Source organism: Enoplosus armatus, chromosome 1, assembly GCF_043641665.1.
Source record: "Enoplosus armatus isolate fEnoArm2 chromosome 1, fEnoArm2.hap1, whole genome shotgun sequence".
Lineage (NCBI taxonomy): Eukaryota > Metazoa > Chordata > Actinopteri > Centrarchiformes > Enoplosidae > Enoplosus > Enoplosus armatus.
Genome location: NC_092180.1, coordinates 16,949,916 through 16,970,533, shown reverse-complemented (window position 1 = coordinate 16,970,533; position 20,618 = coordinate 16,949,916). Strand labels below are relative to the sequence as shown.

Genomic DNA, 20,618 nt, shown 5'->3' with positions numbered 1-20,618 from the left:
TCTGCTATGGTTTGTAGAATTGAGACTCCTGTGACTGAAAATGTCCTATGGCTTCCCTCCAGCGTCAACCTAGCCAAAATGCTTATAGATGTCCATAAATCAATAAGTGAGGTCCTTAGTCAACTCACAGACACATTGATACAGGCAAGCAGACTTTCATCTGATTATCCATCTGCCTGTCCCTTCATTTATCATTTCGTTCATTCATAATTTGGCATCTTACTATAAAACCTTTGAAATGCATCTCCAAATTAGTTTGAGGATGACTTTTACAGCATTTGGTGACTCAACAAGGGAACGTAGAGCATCACCATGGTTGTTCTTAGCAGGATGAAGAAAAGTGGTTGTTGGATGGAGCACTTTAAGGAACTCGCAGGCATAGGTAGAAGAATGTAAAATGTAAAATGTGAATCTCTGTGGCTGAGAGTGTACGAAAGTCCTCAGTGGCAAAATACGATGGTTGGACAATATCTGTCCTGGAATGTCTCTTCAGTGTTGAAGGTACTTTTTTGCACATTTACAGTGGACACTTGACACATACTGTAAAATATCTGGAGAATGCCTCGATCAGTAATGGTACAAGGCCTCTCTGCTGCTTGTGGATGATGTCTCTTTTTACCTTAACTTTTAACATCACCAATAATCTGCAGTGAACAATGGATAGTTTGTAGCTAAACGTGCATTAGCACCTTAAAGAGAGATGCCATTGTGGCCTGAAATCTCCTTGGTGGAACAGGGGTTGCTGGACAACCGGCCTGAGTTGCTAAAAATGAAATCTTGACCTGATTTCAATGACTTACTTAACTGCAATAATAATACAACATTATCAAACGTTGTCACATATTTTTATGTGCAACGTGCACACAGCCCTCATTGTCTTCTTGAATACTAGAGTGGGGGCAGGTTCTTGCTACCAGCTGCAGAAAGCAAAGGGACATCAGCTTAGTGGATGCAGTGGTTACTGTAAAATTAACCCTTCCCATTAGCTCTGAAAATATCATTCCCCTGACCCTTCCTTGCTGAAGGGTTATTGGATATATCTCTCCCCTTAGTGCCTCCAGAACACAAAGGGTTAAGACAGAGACATCCTGTCTTGGCAGCAATCCCAGACTGGGACAAGCCTCTGCATGTAGAGGTGCAGACTGCGAAACATCTGTGTAGCAGCACTGTGACACATGCACACGCTAACACTCACATATACACGTTTCACAGTACTGTATGTGGAAAAACACCTCCACAAATCCTCTTTCTTGCTTGCCTTTTCTCATATTTCAAGATAAGATAACAGCATGACACATCTATTTATATCAAACCTGATGCAAGAACACTCAACCTTTCATTCTGCAAACTGTCAAGTCATGTGAAACCAGAGACTTGAGAAGCTCCTCTAAATGTCAAGAAATAAGAAAATAAGATGCTGTAGCGTTGTCTTTATTAGATGAGGGACTGAAGTGGCCAAGTTAAATACCTGTTTGTATTTCAATCTCCATCTTCACATAATTATTTCATAATTGCATGTCTAAAAGCCACATGTGTTTTAGAGATACTTATTTCCACATAGCTTTTGAATTTAAAATTGTTATCTCTTACACTACTGAAAAAATAAATCCCATTACTGGAGCGCGTCCGTAATTTGCTACTGTCCAACACTGTCCCCCAGGACTTTTGCATTTACCATCTATCTGAATGACAGTGCCAGCGCACTATAGATCAGAATAACCTGCATGAGTAAGCACTACAGCACTGGTTAAAATAAAGTTAATACTGTATACTAAGTTGATTCCTTTTATAAAAAAGTGACAATCGAATGGTTAGTTTGAGTAATCCACTACTATTAGGCGAAAGAATGATTTACCCCCCCTCCTCTCTCTCTCTTCCACATCCCAAATGTGAACGACGTGTTGCATGGTGTATAACAGGGGCCTTTTGTTTATTTAAGACCCACTATGCCAGACGTGCGGTATGCCACACTAGAGGTGCGGTGCCCTGAAGCAGTCAAGTAAATGAAAATCTCAACACTTGAAAGAAGCAGAGAGAAACAGCTGTTGTGGGGAACTGAGGTAGTTCCCTTGCCTACAACACAGTAAATTTGAAAATATCAATATGAAGGACATTGTTTATTTGTGTGTATATATATATATATATATATATATATATATATATATATGTGTGTGTGTGTGTATTTGTATCTCCAACGTCTTGCCTTTCCCTGCTGAAGGCACTCGGAGTCGATTTGTGCCCACAGGGGGTAGAGTACAGGTGGAATTACTACCCTGACCATGCCACTCGACTCGCTCATCTCCCGCTACAGGTGTGTTGACTGATCTGGTTGTCTGAGGGAGTCAGTTCTCTCTTTGTTCTCTTCCCCATTATTTTGTTTCCCTTCCAGGAAAGGTACGCCTTGCACTGCCAGTAAAGCAACATGTACAGATGTCACACCCCCATCCGTTGACCCAGCTCGTGTCACTCACTAAACTGAGGTTATGGGTTGACTGAGCTACAAAAAAAAGAACTTCCCTGAAAGTCTTCAGGTGAGATCAGCACAACCAAAGAAGATATAGCACACATGCCAAACCACACAAACATGATTAAATTAGTTGGTCACAAACACAAAGGAAACATTACATGTTGATAAGGGGTGATTTTCGATGTTGTAGTTTATTTGTAAATACATCTTTTTTATTATCCCTCTCTGCAACTCCATGGGATTGAAGAGTAAGCAGCAGCCCTAGAGCTAGTACAGTGAGGTTCAATGTCTTGCTCATGGGAACTTCAGAAGAGTAAATGCTGTACAATCACATTACACCAGAACAGGAAATACTGAAGTGTCTTAACACGATGTATAGGTGAAAGACAACAGTGGGGTTCCCCAACACCACAGGATGTTCTATACGAACATGCTCCATCATATCCTGCCTTCCTCTCACTGCTTTACCACATCACACTGAAGAAAATGTACACACACACTTAAATACTCACACACACCCAAACCCACACACAGACAACAATCAAACACATACACTTGAGCACATTCCCACACAAAGGATGAGTTGAGTAGTTTCCTGTGGTGTTTCAGTTTTGTTTTCTCTACAACTGTACTTCACCTACTTTCTAGGCTTTTTTCTTTGCTGTCTGTTTGCAGTTTAACCTTGTTAACCTCCTTTTGATCTTCTAGAATATAATGTGAATAATGTAGACCATGACCTCTATTCAGTATTTATTTTAAAAAGTTGAAAGATTGCTTTGCAGGGCTGTTTGTAATTGACCTACATTGTAATAAAACAATGACTAAGCATGTGAATAACATTTAAATGCCTTCTAAAAGGATATTGCAGAATTCAGGGAAAAATAGAAAAATGGAAACCAAAATAAAGAGAGAGAGAGATCTATTTTGCTCTGTCTGTATCTGACTCAATGCCCAGTGTGCAATAATGACAGAAGTAAAGCACACAGCAGTGATCAGTGGGATAAGCTCTCAGACCTTCCATACACCCCTCTTCACTCCAATTGACAAGTGTAATTTGATGGCACTCGTAACAGAGTTAGAAAGCAATTAGCGTCATGGCCCATCGGCACAAACAGTGCAGAGAGCCCACCTGTGGGTCACTTTTTAATTTGGTGAAGTGCTTAGTGCTTAGCGCAGAACTCTGCCTTTGATATACTCAGTAGATGGTAAATCCTGTTAGCGCTAACTCCACAAACTACCCTACCGACCAATATCCATCTAATCCACTGGTTAGGAGCTCACCAAGGCACACAACAAATTATTAGGGTGTCATCTGGCCTGGGATTAAAATCCAGACTCCTTCGCATAAATAGAGAGGAGAAAAAGTAGAGAAGAAAGGGAGGAGAGGGACCGGGAGGGAAGAGGGATGAGGGATGAGACAATGATGGGGGAGGGTGTTTAATTAAAGCGACTGATCCGTGCTGTTTGTTGAAGGACTAATTGTCTTTTCCCCTGAGGAGGCTGTTTCCTCAAGGAGCCTCTCCAAATTACACTCCAGACGGTAAATCCTTGTTGGTGGTGAAGACTACTGCACTAACTGGGAAGGAAAGAATAATTCAAGGAAATAAGTTTATTTCAAAACAATAGCAACGCACAAGGAGATTTTCTTTGTTCCTTTTGTTCTTCGGAGATATGGCTGGTCCCCGGTGTCTGTGTTTGTTCTAATTAGGCCAGCGTTGTTGATCTTGTCAGACACTGTGCTGTCCCTCTTTTTCCCTAGGGAGTGTGTTTAACATGTAGTCCCCAGGCAGGGTACTTGACCCAGAATGACCTTTGACCTCTCATTAAACCATCCAGGGTTTCCTTTCCTGGCCGTGCTCCTCTGGCCAAAATTTCATTCAATCTTTGCTGCTTTTGACTGTAACCCTGCCTTTGAACTGCTGCATATACAGTACATGTCAGTCAGTCAAAAAAAAACCCTGTGACCTGTGAAGACCTCTCGTCCTGACAATGGACACCATAGCCTGCCCTTTAGCATCCGTGGCTCCTCCTATAGCAAATTCTGAGTGACGCAGGGTGATTTAGCTTCAGCCATGGGTAATTGAGCTCATCATCCACAGGCTGAGTAATGAAGAGGAATTATGGGTAATGAGAAGGGAAAGATTTCTTTGACTGAGGAAACTCAGACGTGTCAACTTGTCTATGGGAGTAAAGAGACACAACCAAGTTTACAACCACAAATTTTCACTTTTCCAGGAAAAGAAACAATGTCACTTAACTCTATCGAAGAATCAATACATTGAAGTATGACTGAACTTTGGTTGTTTGCTTTGCTAATTCAGTTATCAGCATGCTTGACTGTTATTGGACGAGGGTTCTGTAATTCTTGTACACTCCACAGGACAAAACACAGGATACATATATTCCCCTCTTCCAATAGTTTGGTGCTGACAGATGATCTTCATTTTTAGCTGACTTTATATGCAGAATCAATATCACACATTCTCGGCATATACAGTATACTGTCCAATACTGTCCCAGCACGGCCTCCAACTGGTGTACAGCAAACAGTCACTAGGCAGTTTAAACCAGTCAGATTTCCAAAACTCCACCTACATAGACAAAGCCAAACCTCTGGCCCCCGCTTAACCAAACAAAAGAGGAGAGAAAGACACGAGCTGAGGGATCCCACAGCGCTGGACAATGACACAGTGTAGATTGGACATGTGTGAATGTGAGTGTGCTGAAAGAGAGCAAGCTAACAGGGAAGAGGCATGCCTGCATCAGCTCTCTGTGTTGATATTGCTGCAGCGTCATACAAGTCTGAGTCACAGTCACATCCTCTGGCCTGAGTTACTAGAGTTCTGACCAACTATTCACATTGGTAAAAATCTATTGTTAAAATGTGTTGCGAGGACAAAGTTTAAATGGAGAAGTATATGGAAAATGCTTTAGAATATGATATCTAGTGAGTAAAAACTTAATATGTCCTTTTGTGCACAACGTTGCCAACACCTGCGGGTAAGCATGTGAAATCAATAAAGTCCTCCATTGGACATTTAATCACAAACACTTCGTCGCTGAAGTTTGTCTGTGTGTGGACATGTGAGTCTACCTGGCACCCATGCAATATTTCCAGCCTGGACTAATGCCTTTAGCAGCCAGCTGCAGCCTGAATGGGGCGCAACAGGAAACACACAGCTGTCATCAAAACACACTCTACTGGCCAGGGGTCTTGGTGATAAAAAAGGGAGTTTAATTTATGCAGTGATTATGTTTTCATGATCCGAGAGAAGGTTGGCGATTCACTGTCATAGAAGCAGTTGATTTATAGTTTTCATTTTATATTTTTTCGCGGGAGGGAGAAGGTTAAAAAAAAAATCCACCGGCAACATATTCTGCATTGTAAGAAAGTGAGCAGTGCTGCGTCTTTGCTTCAACTCTGCATGGAGTGGGAGCAGCAGTCACAGATGGTGAACAAATGTTCTTTTGAAGGAGCGTTGCACAAGACTTGGTTCTCGCACGGCCCAGCAGTGAGCTAGCTTTGCTGCAGATGGTTTGAAAAGCAGCCACCAGCAAAGACGCTCGTGGCAGACGTGACTTCTTCCATCAATTTGTGATGCAATGCAACTTGAAGAGTGGGGTACATGTTTGATTTATTACATTTTTTGCTTTGTTTGTGGCAGAGCACTTGCCAAATCATTTTACTCATCGATCGGTATTGATCAGAGCAGCTTCGCCATGGCCTTGTAAATAGTGAACGAATCAATCTCATTATTTCAACATCATCACTGTTCACCAAATCGTAATTAGTGGCTAATAGAAATGGCTGCTTGCAGCACTGTATCTGGTCAGCATGCACTGTTTTCAGAGAAAAGGTATAAAAACATAAAGACTTCAGTAGGACTAATGCTATTTCCATTACATCTGGGATATTTCATCTCACACTGAATTACAAACCAGATTTTGCTCACAAAATTGCAGCGCAGGCCATTAACACATAATTACGTGGTGTGAATAATGGCCGTGCGTATGAAATACAAGCAGTTGGACAGCATTGACTTTTCTAGTTTTATGTGTCTTAAAGAAACTGAGAAAATTAACGTAATATGTCTGGGAATTGACAGGAAAGGTGGACAGTGTCCAACTCCATATGAGCTGGCAAATGTGTTTTGTTTTGACAAAACGGTTACAATGCTATGTCTCCTTCACATTACTTTACAGCCCCCCTCACACTTACATATCAAACACTTTTATATATTGATATATTGCAACAGACGTAGTACTTATAAAAATAGGCCCTCTGACAAATGCTATTGTGACTTGGCAGATGTGCCTTCTGTTATCTATGTTAGGACTTCCAAAACCAAAAGCAAACAAAACCAATCATGCAAATGTGATGGAGCTGTGGGCAAATCATCATAGAGTAACTTTGAAAACACAAAGAAGTTCGAAACTCACATCAATTGCAATCGAGTCTTCCCTGACAGCAAACTCACTGGCAGGATCTGACCTACTGTCATGGCCGTAAATGAATGTGAGAACATGCAATGACTGAGAATTCTCCTAATGAATGAGTTAAGATTAATAACAAGATTGGACCAGGAGCAGAGGGGGAGAGGGGACAAAGGAATGAAGAGGGTCCAAAGAGGGTTGCCCTTGTGTGTGAACAGTGATGCCCATTGTTTTTGGGAGTAGGTGTTTTGGTCTGGATCGGTGGGCCCGGTGCCGTAATTGCTGTTTGGAATGTCAGCCTGGTTAGAGGATGTGCTCTGACAACTGGGTGTCATTGTCCATGTTCACTCCAACGCCAGAACTCTGGAGTCACGAACCACAATTAAGATTATGAGCTTTTATTAGCCAATTTAGTCCCTATGTCTCCATGGGAAGTGCATCCAGCACAGAGAGAGTCATTTGACTGGTCTGACTGGTCTGAATGTATTACAACCATGTGATGTCTATCTTGAGAATTAAGCTAATTCTCGTAGTATACATGCATAGTATACTAAGTGTTTGCCCATTTATTTATGTGTGAGTAGGGTCAGGGTATGGATGCATGTGTGTGCTGACAAGAAGTTGAATATCTGTCATACTGTTGTATTGAAGCAATACCTGATACACCCACATGTCACATCCAGACCTGTCACATGTGACATAGCCTCGGAGATTTCTTACTTACAGCTACAACAGAGCTACTGGCTTAAGATACACATAATGTAGGAGTAATGTTGGTAAGTTGTCTGCCTTTTAACCTCTACTGAACATCATAGGGTGGATGGCCTCAGAGATAAATGTCCTTGATTCTGTCATTCACTCATTGAACTGTTGTTGGCTACTCATATTTACAAAGGTGACTCAAACCTTTGTACACAGAAATATTACAAATATTGCAATGAATGTGTATGACACATTCTAAATTTACCTTTTTTGTCCTTTACTCTGCATGGAGTAAGGTAGGGTACTGTGAATCAATAGTTGGCAAGAGTCCATAATAGTACACACATTACCCAAACAATTCATTTTGAGGTCCTTAGATTTTACAACACAGTGATTGTCTCAGATTGACCTGTTTAATCCTGATTTGCAGTGTTATACGGATACATCAGCAAATAAAAACAAAAGAAATAAATGATTTGCCGCCTCAAACATAAGAGGCATAGGCTCCAATTCTGAAAACTTTAACCATTAATGTAAGTCATTGGTGTCAAGTGTGTGACTACAGAAGACTCAGCACCACCCAAGGGCACCACTTTACACTGGGAATGTGCAAGAGGCACATTTAAACATTTGAACACATTGCTGCAACTGGATTTTTCCCATCAATGTTTGCTTAGAAAAAGTGTTTGAATGATAGCATCAGAATTTTTTGTTGACCTTTTGTGAGGTTTGTGATAAATAAAAGCATATCTGACTATTTGTTTGTCAAGTTTTTTTCTTGAGGCTGGCAAGCATGCAAATGTTCGTTAGTGGGTAGATAATTTTAAATTTTGTGGTGTCCCCTTTGCATTAATGTATGCCAAGTGTAGCAGAGGCCAGGCACTGCAGAGCTTGTGCTTGCTAATCTGAGTCTGAGTTGGCGTATTGTGGTTACATTAAGGAAAGTTTCCATTAGATCTAAAAAATAAAGACAGGCTCCCTTTATTACTTTGAGTTTGGGTGACTGAGCTAGTAAAGGTTTACATGCACAGTGTACAGCCATGCAGCCAGGATGACAAGGGTATCAAGATGTTCTGAAATACAATCACCACATTGACTCAGAATTATCATCATGTGTTATGTTTGCAATTAAAGAAATTTGAACGTTATTAGGTTAGTTGCCAAGCAGTATAGATGCAAATGCACACATTGTGCAGTGATGATGATCTCTCTCTCTTTCTGTTTCTCCCTCACTAACTCTCTCCCCCTATCTCCCTCTGTGTCTCTGTCTCTGTCAGACAAGCTTGGAGACTCATTGTTCTGCAGGAAATGCTCTCACCATACAGACTGCAGACTTGTATACTCTAGATTTAACCTTATAATAGCGTCACCGACATTTAACCAACCAGCTTCCGCTTGCTTTATGTTGAAGCCCCTGTTACAAATACAGAATAGACTTTGACAAATGAAGACTAGCAAGGCTCTCCCAGAAAAGCTCAACAGAGACAGATGATGGGACAGAAAGTGTTTTTTTTTAATATTCTAACTGTATCTTTGTTTTGACAGGTTACTTCAAGCCTACAAGAAGCTAAAAGGTAGATTTGTTTGGCATCTTCTGCCTTGAGGCCTTTGGGCTTCCAGACACTGAGAGGGCCACAGGGAGAGCAGCTGCTGCCTCTGCCACTCGTAAAGACTGACACATATTTGCTTGCATACACATGTGGAGGCACTCACTGTCTCCGTCTTCCTTTCAAACACATGCACAAATACACACTTGGAGAGCAGAAGGAGACTGAGATTCGCTGTAATGGATGGTGCAGGTGTGAGGATGTTGCGATGTGGGAATTTCCAAAGGCAGGCTATAATGGCAGGGCCAATAGTAGCCTCAGCTTAACAACATGTGTCCAGAGGAAGGGGCTTTTAATGGCCAAGCAGCACACCTGCCCTGTAAATATTGTCTTATCCCTTACTCACCCATTTCTCTGTCATGTGCGACTCCACCCCACTCATCCATCTCTATACTAACAACTCTTGGAGGATCAGTAGACCACTAAGCTTTGTTTTCTTGCAATTTTGAGAATAATTTAGCAGTCATGGATTTATTTATCCAGCGGATGCTTCTCTGATCTTTTTATCTGTGCTGTAGGCTGAGAATGGGCCCGACTATCAGCATCTGTGCACAGCCTCGTCAGTATCTCCCCAGTCTTTCTCATTTCATTAGGAGTCACTCAGCACTTCAGAGAAACATTCAATTACGCTCCAATGGTAATTAAATGTTCCTCAAATGAGTTCATTTAAATCATCTTCATTTTGGCTTCAGTCGGGTTTTTAATGCCGGGTGCTCAACGGAGGGCTCAAATGAACATTAAGCGCCTCACCCACTGGGAGTGTTTGAAGGGCCGTGCTCACAATCACAGTCAGATGACATTTTAACCAGCTTAGCAGCATAACAATTGAGAAGATATCATTATTAGGAACAGACACAGACTGCAGGATTCAAACACACAAAGGCCTTAATAATATTGGTAATGATATTGGTAGCACAGTGAAGCAAGTGATACACATTTGCAGGTCAGAGATGGCTCTGATTAAGGTAATTCCATAACCTTGCGATTTTAACGTGGCAATTAGTCTTTTTGTCATAAGACCAAACGTGACATTACCTCTGATTACTTAGCTCACCATGTTTATTATGATTATGTCTGATTTGACATGGGTAATAGGAATGATCCCCTCACGTTTCATTGTGGTAAAGGTTTTCCTCATAAAGGTTTAGATTGTATGACAATAAAAGACTGAAATGTCATTGTAAATCCCACAATTAGAAATGGCTGAAATTCAGGACCAGAGTCGCAGGATATTGTGGGAAAGCTGAATATGATTAGCCCGAGCCAACGCTAAAACCTTCTGTTCTTTCCCACTCTAAATGCTACAGGTTTAGTTTCATAGTAGCTAATGCTGCACCATGCTGTAAACTCTTTGCTTGTGATGATAACTTCTGAGTGGAACATAAGTACAGAGTATTCCCGTAAAATAAACTTTTAATCGCCTCTATTGTGTGGTAAAAGGTCCTACCACAATGGCCCAACCCTGTACAGTCCAACATAATAAATGTAATAATTATGTGTTCGTGAAATAACTGTAAATCATTTAATGGCCCTACAAGGCGAGAGTTATTTTTAAAAGGGGATTCATCAATATTCTCCAGGGGTACATGAAGAAAGGTCAGAAAATCTCTCATTAGGCTATGAGCATGCGCATGTGTGTCCCCCTATGTGCATTTGTGTAGCCATGTATGCATTTGGGAGTAGATTTGTGTCATTGTCTTCGCTTGTGTGTTTCTATTTACTTGTTAGTGCGGGGGTGATGTGTGCTGTGATTGGAGATATCTATGATGTCAGAAGAACACAAGACAAGAGGGGCATCAGCAGCATCCAGATCATCGTTATACACAAGTATGCGTCCATTGTTCATCACTGAGCGGTCATCTGTCTGACTAAAACTAAACTAAAAAAATGTTATGATACAAAAAAGTTATGATATTATCTGCGTCTTCTTTCTCTGTTGTCTTAAGACTTGAGGCCCCTTGACAGATTGCGCTTGGTAACCCTTCAAGAAATTCTATGTCTTTTATCAAACTGGGGTTTAGGCACACGGCCATTGCTCCTGTGTATATTCACTAAGTCAATGGCCTGTATTGGCATATTTGACAAACACTGTGTTGAACACAATGAAGAGATGGTCTCATTAAGTTCAGTGTAATGACCACGTAAGAGATGAGGAATGAATTGGAGAACACCATAGATAAGGTGATATCCACGAGTTAAACAACAACAAAACAGTGAGGTTAGTGTGATTGTCTGTTTACTGTACATGTGGACATGTGGTTAGTGTGTTGCCCCCCCCCCCCCCCCCCCCCACACACACAAACTCACCACACATTTCCTTTTTTCTACACACTTTCATCTGCTCAACAATAGACAAAAGGGGAAAGAGGTTTACACGACATTTCAGCTCAGAAGGCTTAAAAGTCTATTCTCAAATATTCCTATTGGATCTCTGCTGTAATTAGCTTGCTAACTCTCTCTAATTGTGAAAATTATACTTTATTGTCAGTGTCAGTTCCAGGCTACAGTAGCTCAAGGGCACAGGAGCAGCTGGGGCGTGGAGGCTACAGACTTGCCAAAGACTCTTGTAGGAGGCGACAGCTCCTGCATACTTTGCTGCAATTTCTATTTGCCCTGTATACTGTAGAGTAAAGTAAAGTAAGTAAAGTAGGTGGACAAACTTTTATGAATGCATTTAAATACAATCTAATGCAAGCCAATTCCAAGTCAATATTTGTTCAGCCAGTTTTAGCCAACTTTATGGTAATATCTGTGGCCATATTTAGCAGTATTTATGTTAAATTGCATTAATGCACTAAATATTTAGCTCCTTTCTGTATACTACTCACTTCTAAAACAGTAGATTCATCATGAAAAAACAATGATGCAATTTGTTAACTTTGTTAAGGTAGAAAACTGTCATTGTACTTTCAGTATTTGTTTTAACATTAAGTCATATCAAAACTCAAACAACATACACACACACACACAAATACATGCACTGCATGCAGTCACTGGCCCACACACATAGATATACAGATAAATAGGCATGCTCAAGCACCACACACACACACACACACACACACACACACACACAGATGAAAGTCTAAGTCATGTGAAAACATCGAGGCCATCTAAAGGAGATAACCCTGGAAAGCTATCCAACAGTTAATATACCATTCAATTGCTATACACATTAACCTTACACATGACAGTAAACCAATACATAATGTTCATGTGAATGTAATTATTGCTAATATGCAAGCCACTCTGCCAACTCTTGTGCAATATTGACCAGTCTTCTTCGATTACTTCTACATGTGGTGAACAGAGTAGCCTACATTTATAGGCCACACAGTATTAATTAGCAACCATGTTATTTAACTTGACAAATATTCAGTTGGAAGGAGAAGTGGAATAAATGTGAGCGATTAAACCTCAAAACTCTACGTCACCCCTGGTCATGTGACACTGAGAGAGTCTAGAAAACATGTGTGAGTCTGCTGTTCACAACACGGTAACACATTCACTGGTTCACTGCTGGTCCCTCGGCATCAAGCCACAGAGCTGATACGAGCTCGGGGGTCATAACGCCAGTGTTCTCCAGTCACACAAAGCCCACTCGCTGTAGGCTACCAAATACTTTCCACCAGTGTCAGAGAGGCCATCCAAAATCCACCTCAGACTACAGATCTGCTCTCCTCCTGACCTTGTTTTGTCTGCTCTGTCCTCTGTCGCACCCTTCTCAGCCTCACCCTCCTTCTGACTAATGGATTAAGGTAATTATGACATGGCTGTGCCCACATTCTGTTGGTGGGGTGAAAATTGATATTCCAGCTTTGTTGTTCTCACTAAACTGTTGATGAAATTGCATTGCCCCAGAGCAATACCAGCTCTTCACGTTAGTAGAGATGTAAAGCACGGGGAAGGTTTCTGTCTTCTTCATTTTAAAGTTAAAAGCAGTGCTTAAACAAAGTGGGGTTGTTTTTTTTATCATATTAAAAGCTATTCTTTCACCTACGCTGCCTTTTGTTTGCAGGTGCTATCAGCTTTCAGGTACTCACCAAAGCAGACATGGATACAGTAATAGGCTCAGGTTAGGGGCGGCTCACAAAAGTGTTGGAATGCAAAGAGGCTGATTAGATGGCCTTATCCAGCCCTGTCTGGAACTGAGCAACCCCCACAACCACCACACACACACACACACACACACACACACACACACACACACACACACACACACACAGTCTAACAGACATACAGCAAACAACTCACTGACCTCTGCTCTTTCCACTCAGTCGCCTCTATCGCTCACCAGAATGAGACGAGTTCTGACTGACACCACCGCTAATGCTCTAATCTGAATGACACTCTTCATGTTATTGCTGAGTTTACGTTAAAGGATTTAATTTGTTTACATTTCAAAGTATTTTCTGAGAAGATTATCGCAAGCTGACAGATGTCTTGCATATCACTACAAACTTAAAAGAAGTCACTCTAGACAAGCAGCCAATACAATTGAGGTTGTATCACATAATTCCTGACGTCCTTCTGTGTTAATTTCTTTCACCCAGGACAGAGAGGACATTGTTGGGACCCTGATATTTACTTCTAACAAGGTTGATTTTAAACTTTAGAGATTCTGATTTCTTTTAAAACTCTTTGCCTGGTCTGTTGCTCAAATAATATTGCCATAGCAGTCTTTTGGCAAATCATTGAACACTAAAACATGGGTCCTGTTTCAATGTCGCCCCTAAGCACTGAACCCTCATCATCATCATAAGTGACTGCAAGAACGGGTGAGGGCTCCAAAATCTGTGTGAGCATTGGGACAACAATTTGTTGTGTCATGTTACCTGGTCAAAGGCATTTCTGAGGACACTAAAGGATGAGGATGATATTTCAGACTGATGTGTTTCCTGTTTATAAGTAAAACACTTCTGTTCAACCAAAGCAAGAGTTTGGAAGTCACCAAGTGCACAAGACAAACAAGTGCACGTACATGATTAAAAGGAAATACAATCGTGCCGACTCTTGCCATGTTTTGTTTCTTTTTCTTTTTTATGATGCACAGTTCCACTGTCTTTGCTATTTTAATGTCTCAATGCTATGCATTGTGGGTTTTTCCCTTAAGCATAATCTGCAGACTTATGGAAAGTGTGCATGAAGAGTTTTTAAAAAGCCCTCAAACACTTGCCAATTCACAGTGGGACAGCCCTGAGCCGTAGCGTTCTTATGAGGAGCATGTGTCAAAGTTTATTAATGCGTAAAGGGTGACATTACAACCTGATCACTTTAACAGATAGCCATCATCTCCACCAACAGTATACTATTTATTTTGGGAGGCGGGTGAGAAAGGGGGTTGAATCAGGGACAACATCTTAGACTGACCCGACACCATTCCAAAACAAAACCAGGAGTCATCTTGTAGTATCAAAGAAATGTATATAATGCATTATCTATAATCTTTACATCTTTAAACACATTTTTTTGTCTCTTTGAATTCCATTAACCAAGGGATTTATGGCCTATTAAAAAGAGGCTTCAATAGCAGAAGAAGCTCAAAGGAGACTCTTGAGGATGTTCTTAAGAGTTTCCAAATATTCTGTCAACACCAGATGATAATTTGTCATTAGTCAGTCCAATACTTGACACAACAATTGCAAATGAACTGAAAATGTACATGTATCACGTTGTAAAAAGTGTGTGTTAACTCTGACTTAGTTAATTCTGAACTTTGCAATGGTGAGGCCACCAAACCTGATCAGCATTAATAATGAGAACGCCATATTTGCCACAGTGCTCTAACAACCACAATGCTCCAGTTTTACAAAGTACTGAAAAGTATGAAAAAAGGGATTGGCCCTTTTTTAATGATATTGTAATGTTTCTTGATCTTTGTAGGACAACCTGCGTTGCTCCTCCACCTCATCATGTGAGCGTCTTCCTCCCTGGTTTGATAAGTTCTCCTCACAGCGGCCCGATCCTCTCCATGTAGATCTCTCTCAGCTCTGCATCATCAATAACTTCAAAGGCACAAAAGCAGCTAAATTAGGTCCGCCACTTTCTTCTGTCATGACTAATGAGCTCTCCCTTCGTTTGTGTATTAGTCTCGCTCTGCTGTGGCCGTACCCCAGGGAACGGGCCACTGCTGTGCCTTCTCATGAACAGGTAAGCCCAAACAGATGACAAGGCAACAGAATGGAAATAGAAACAATAGGATTCTATTTGAGTTCTGTTTGAGCCACATGCACAGCCTTGTGTTAGCTTGCTAGCAGATGTATCCATTTACCCCTTTACTAGAATATTCAGTAAGTGGCAATGATACTTATGTGTTTGGTTAACTTCATTTTTGTGTCTTTTATAAAAAGTCTGCTAACCTTTCTTCCACACAAGTAACAGTAGCAATAGCAATATTTAAAATATTAAATTCTGTATTTCACAATTGTCTCTTCATTGTGATCAAAATGTCATTGTTGAGATACTTACAGACAGCATCTGTCAGTATGATTGTCCACTTACCATAGCAGTTATGACATTACATAGCCACACAACACAGAGAGACAGAGAGAAAAGGAGAGTGTTTCCACTTAATTTAAAACAGACTAAACTGTAAGACACTGTCTTAGCAACAGTTTTGGACAACCATAGCGAAGTGTTGAACTCCTTATGGTTGTGAAAATATCTGGCTGATTGGCAGGATCATCTTCCACAGCTTTTGGCAGCAGGGACGTGACTGATTTGGCCTATCATTAAATAGTGTGCACCCAGGAATCTAAAAATACACATCGTCGCAAGGATGAGATCATACACTAGGAGGGAGAGAGACAGACTATGATTATAGGCTTTTGTCACAGGAAAGAAATGGTTATTTGTCAGCACCATGTCAAAAGAGGCCACAAAAGAAATCAACACTCTGACTGGCCAGCGAGACCAAGCCTTAGTTCAGCTTACATCACTCTTTTCCCAAACAAATTGCATTATTATTGAATGAGGAAACTGCCATGTATCATCAATTAATTGCATTTTTGCCATTAATGCAGACACAACACAGAACTCAAACTTAAGCGCATACGTCCCATACTAAAGTAATGTCATCCTTGTTGATGATTTCAGGTTAATGCATAGGATTCAAGCAGAATAAATCAGCATTAGGTGGTTCTATATCAGGAACTTCGTCATAAGTTCCACTCGCAAGCCAGTCTGCTGAAACAATATGTCAGTACCACTTCACAACAGCAGTGAATTAAGTTATCTGTTCTGCAACTGTATGACATAAAAATATGTAAAGAGCATCACAAGGGTCCGTGCGTCCTCCGGCTAAAATAAAATATTCAGCTGAACACATTTTCTTTACAGTGTTTGATCAACGTAGTTAAGCCCGTTATGACCTCCCAGCTAAACAGGACACACGGTGATATGGGAACTAGGAATACCCAGACTGCCTTATGTTACAGTTGTACGTGAGTCAATTAAAAGTAGGAGACCTCTGAACTGAGATAAAGTGCAATGTACGCGAGTGGTTTATATGAGTCCATGGCAACGCCTGGGCCAGTGCTTAGATAAAGTGATTTTTATGGCTGTGGGACATAATATCAGTTTGTATGGAACACTGGGTTCACTGGGATTCACTTCCAGCGACATGACTTCTTCCGCACAGGTTTGACTTTCTTTCATAAGTCCTTTGAAATTCACAGGAGTACAGGTGTCTCTTCCTAAATGGAATAAAGAACATAAACATACACTAGTCTGTGTGTGTGTGTGTTTTGCAAACAGTATGTTTTCATACCTCCATAAAATCTTTTATTCTTTGGGGAGGGTTTTGTTTTGTTTTTTACATTTGTGTGGGCTATTATAGTGATTGAAAGGGAATCCCATGCACTGGCATGTCCAAAAGGTGGCAGTGTTGAGTTTTACAATGCTGTGCAGAGGCATGACAAATCTCCTCAATCCACCTTTCATATTTTTTGTCAATTGTTTCTGAAATCCCCACTTAACATCGTCCATACATACCACTTGTATTTCATATAATTATTGGTGCTAAAAACTAACTGGAATATTAGATAGTGTCATTAATAAATGTAAGTGTTTTTTGGAGAGACAAACAAAATGTAAATATGCTGCATTAAAAACAGCAAAAATATTTTAAAATATAGAATTAAGTAACCTACATAAACACATATCCTAGTTAAATGCTCTCTATTCGTTGAAAAGTGAGAAGTTAAGACACACTTTGTACACAGACTTTACAGCATGCACGCTTCACTTCACTCCACTGAAATCAAACTAAATTAAACTGGACTAAATTGTTGCTTCATATATAAACGGAGATTAAAATTACGGCCATAGTGTCCAAAGAGTTGAGTCCGTGTCCCAGCTGACAGTCAGCTGATGGCCTTTGACAGTTTTGTCAAAGAAAAGTTTTGTTTCTGTACGCTACTAATATGTTAATTAGCTCTCGGTGTGTGCGACCCTATTGGCTCTTCGTCCGAGTCAATTTCCCATATCCAGCCTGACGTCAGGGCAGCTACAATGCTCTTAAACTCATCTGCTGTGTGATCCCTCTAAAAAATCGCCCCACCAGTCAGCGGCTTATAACGTGCGAGGCTGCATTTACTCCCCTACTTTCGGCTTTTCTGCCTCTCCGCTTGCGCAATGTATTCATGAGGAAACCGTAAAGTGTTAAATGTTTGAAATACAAAACCGCCGAATTTCACATGCTGAAAAAGGACTCCGCTACTCGTGCGCGCGGCACTGGTGTGTCTGTGCAATAGACTCTGCAAAGAAAAACTACTCTCACACGCCTGCAAGTCCGTGGCTGCAAAAAGGACGCTGAAAAGCCTACATTTTCAGTTTCAAGACAAACGCTTAAAAATCAAACTGGCTCACGTTCTTCCCAACCAACCCAGTTTGACAGCTGCGCTTCACCCCGTTTGGAGGACTGTCAGCAGCAAGAGGATGGCATCAGAGCTGGCAATGAGCAACTCCGACCTGCCCACCAGTCCCCTGGCCATGGAATATGTTAATGACTTCGATCTGATGAAGTTTGAAGTGAAAAAGGAGCCGGTGGAGCCCGATCGCAACATCAGCCAGTGCAGTCGCCTTATCGCCGGGGGATCCTTGTCTTCCACCCCGATGAGCACGCCGTGCAGCTCGGTGCCCCCTTCCCCAAGCTTCTCGGCACCCAGTCCGGGCTCGGGGAGCGAGCAGAAGACACACATAGAGGATTTCTACTGGATGTCCGGTTATCAACAGCAGTTGAATCCAGAGGCGCTGGGCTTCAGCCCCGAAGACGCAGTCGAGGCGCTGATCAACAGCACTCACCAGCTCCAGTCATTTGATGGCTATGCCAGGGGCCAGCAGTTTGCTGGCGCAGCCGGAGCAGGAGGCGCCATGGCCGGGGAAGAGATGGGGTCCGCCGCGGCGGTGGTGTCCGCAGTCATCGCTGCGGCAGCCGCTCAGAACGGAGCGCCACACCACCACCACCACCATCACCACCACAGCAGCAGCCACCACCAGGCAACTGGCGTCCAGTCCAACGGCACTTCTGGGACAATTCACCCACACATGCGCTTGGATGATCGGTTTTCAGACGACCAGCTAGTCACCATGTCAGTGCGGGAGCTCAACCGGCAGCTACGGGGGGTCAGCAAGGAAGAAGTGATCAGATTGAAACAGAAGAGGAGGACCCTAAAGAACAGAGGCTACGCTCAGTCCTGTCGGTACAAGCGGGTCCAGCAGCGGCACGTCCTGGAGGGAGAGAAGACGCAACTCATTCAGCAGGTCGATCACCTAAAGCAGGAGATCTCCAGGCTGGTCCGGGAGAGGGACGCGTACAAAGAAAAGTATGAGAAGCTCATCAGCAACGGCTTCAGAGAAAATGGATCCAGCAGCGACAACAACCCTTCATCCCCGGAGTTTTTCATGTGAGTCTCGACATTATCGCGAAAAAAAAAAAGAATATCAGATGAGTTACTCACCCCCGCTTAAAAAGTTTTCATTATGAAACTTTTTTTTTTTCATTTGGCACAAATGCCTACTAGACCAAGAACTAATTTGTCAACTTTTTTGATTTTTTTTTCATTTTATACATTTTTTCATTTTTTTGAAAACGAGAGTTTGCTCAAGTCTGCGACTGTTTTTAGATTTGGAGGGCTTTGTCATCCGTGTTTTTAATGTTGGAGAGGCATATTCAGAAAACATTCATCTACTTTTTGCTATCATACTATATGTATATTATGCATAGCCTGTTTGTCAAGATTTTTTTTTCATCGTTGTTCATTAGATTTGCAGTGTTTGAGTAAAATATGATTTTTGAAAGTTGATCCAACTTTATGCCGCAGTATACGAAGTGTGCATGCAAGCACTAAGTATACTCTGAAGTTCATCAACTTGCCCTTTTTCATCATTTTACTTTTAATTCAGTGTACAGATTCCTGTCAAAACTGCATCCATCGACAATATGTTTTTGGTCTTTTTTTTTTTTACCTTTCTTTTTTTTGTCTGCCAAACTTGGAGGATTGCGAGCCTGCCGTTTGACGCCACCTCATCTCATGCGTTTGCTTGTTATTGTGTTGAGCAACAAAAGACTATATTCATTACAAACTATTCATTGTTTTAAAGAGATGTGTTATTGAACTGCCCTGCATGCTGGACATGTATGGTTTTCCTTTCTGTGCTTGAAGATGTCCTTTTTGTCGGATGACTCCAGCATGGCATTCATACTTCATCAATGGCCTCCTCACTTTTTTGGGACAGCAACAAAAAAGTGACAGGATCCCCCTCCCTCCTCCCCATCCCCCTTGTAATCTATACAAGTGCGTTTCAGCTGTGTTGAAGTGCACCACCATCGGCTGTCATTAGGCTGCAGTGAATGCGCTATGCATTCCTGATGGAAGTTGATCGGCGGGGATCCTGGTGCGAGGGGGAAAAGAAAAGACTTCACTATTAAGGAAACCACCAATCTCTTTCCTGGAAGTTTAGTCTGTTGCTTAAAGCCTATATTGTTATTTAAAGATATTCCATTCTGCATTTGAATCATTTTTAAAGCGTAATTTAAGTACAAAGTTTTATATCTAAGTTGCAAGAGATAACGTGCTACAGGTTGAAGCATATAGATTACTAGGATAATTAATAAGGAGATAAGTATTTTTAACATTGGTTTAGAGAAATTGGCTCGGCTCCAATTTACACACTGAGCAGTGCAGTGCATAAACGAGCGCTTTTGCAGCATGTGCTTCAAACAGAAGTGTGAGGGCTTTACTGGTCTCCGCCACACATTTCACTGTTGTATTTCAAAAGGTATTGTTGGAGAAGATCATTCTCCGAAGCCGAAGTCAAATTGCCATGCTTTTGGAAATGTGTGTCTTCAACGAACTGACGTGTTTTGGACTGAAATGCACTAAACATTCTCGCCTGTAATCGTTTGG

At 41.5% G+C, this 20,618-nt stretch overlaps 1 protein-coding gene across 1 annotated transcript; it reads left to right on the top strand.

Annotated features, from left to right (window-relative positions):
* The first annotated feature begins 18,147 nt into the window (after positions 1–18,147).
* Positions 18,148–19,119, top strand: mafa (MAF bZIP transcription factor a). Its single transcript, XM_070904645.1, has one exon. It carries the CDS (start codon positions 18,148–18,150, stop codon positions 19,117–19,119), a length of 972 nt encoding a protein of 323 aa, XP_070760746.1.
* Positions 19,120–20,618: the final 1,499 nt, after the last annotated feature.

What these genes read in the sequence shown, in the direction of transcription:
- mafa (XM_070904645.1), top strand. Translation starts at nt 18,148, where the DNA reads ATGGCATCAGAGCTGGCAATGAGCAACTCCGACCTGCCCACCAGTCCC.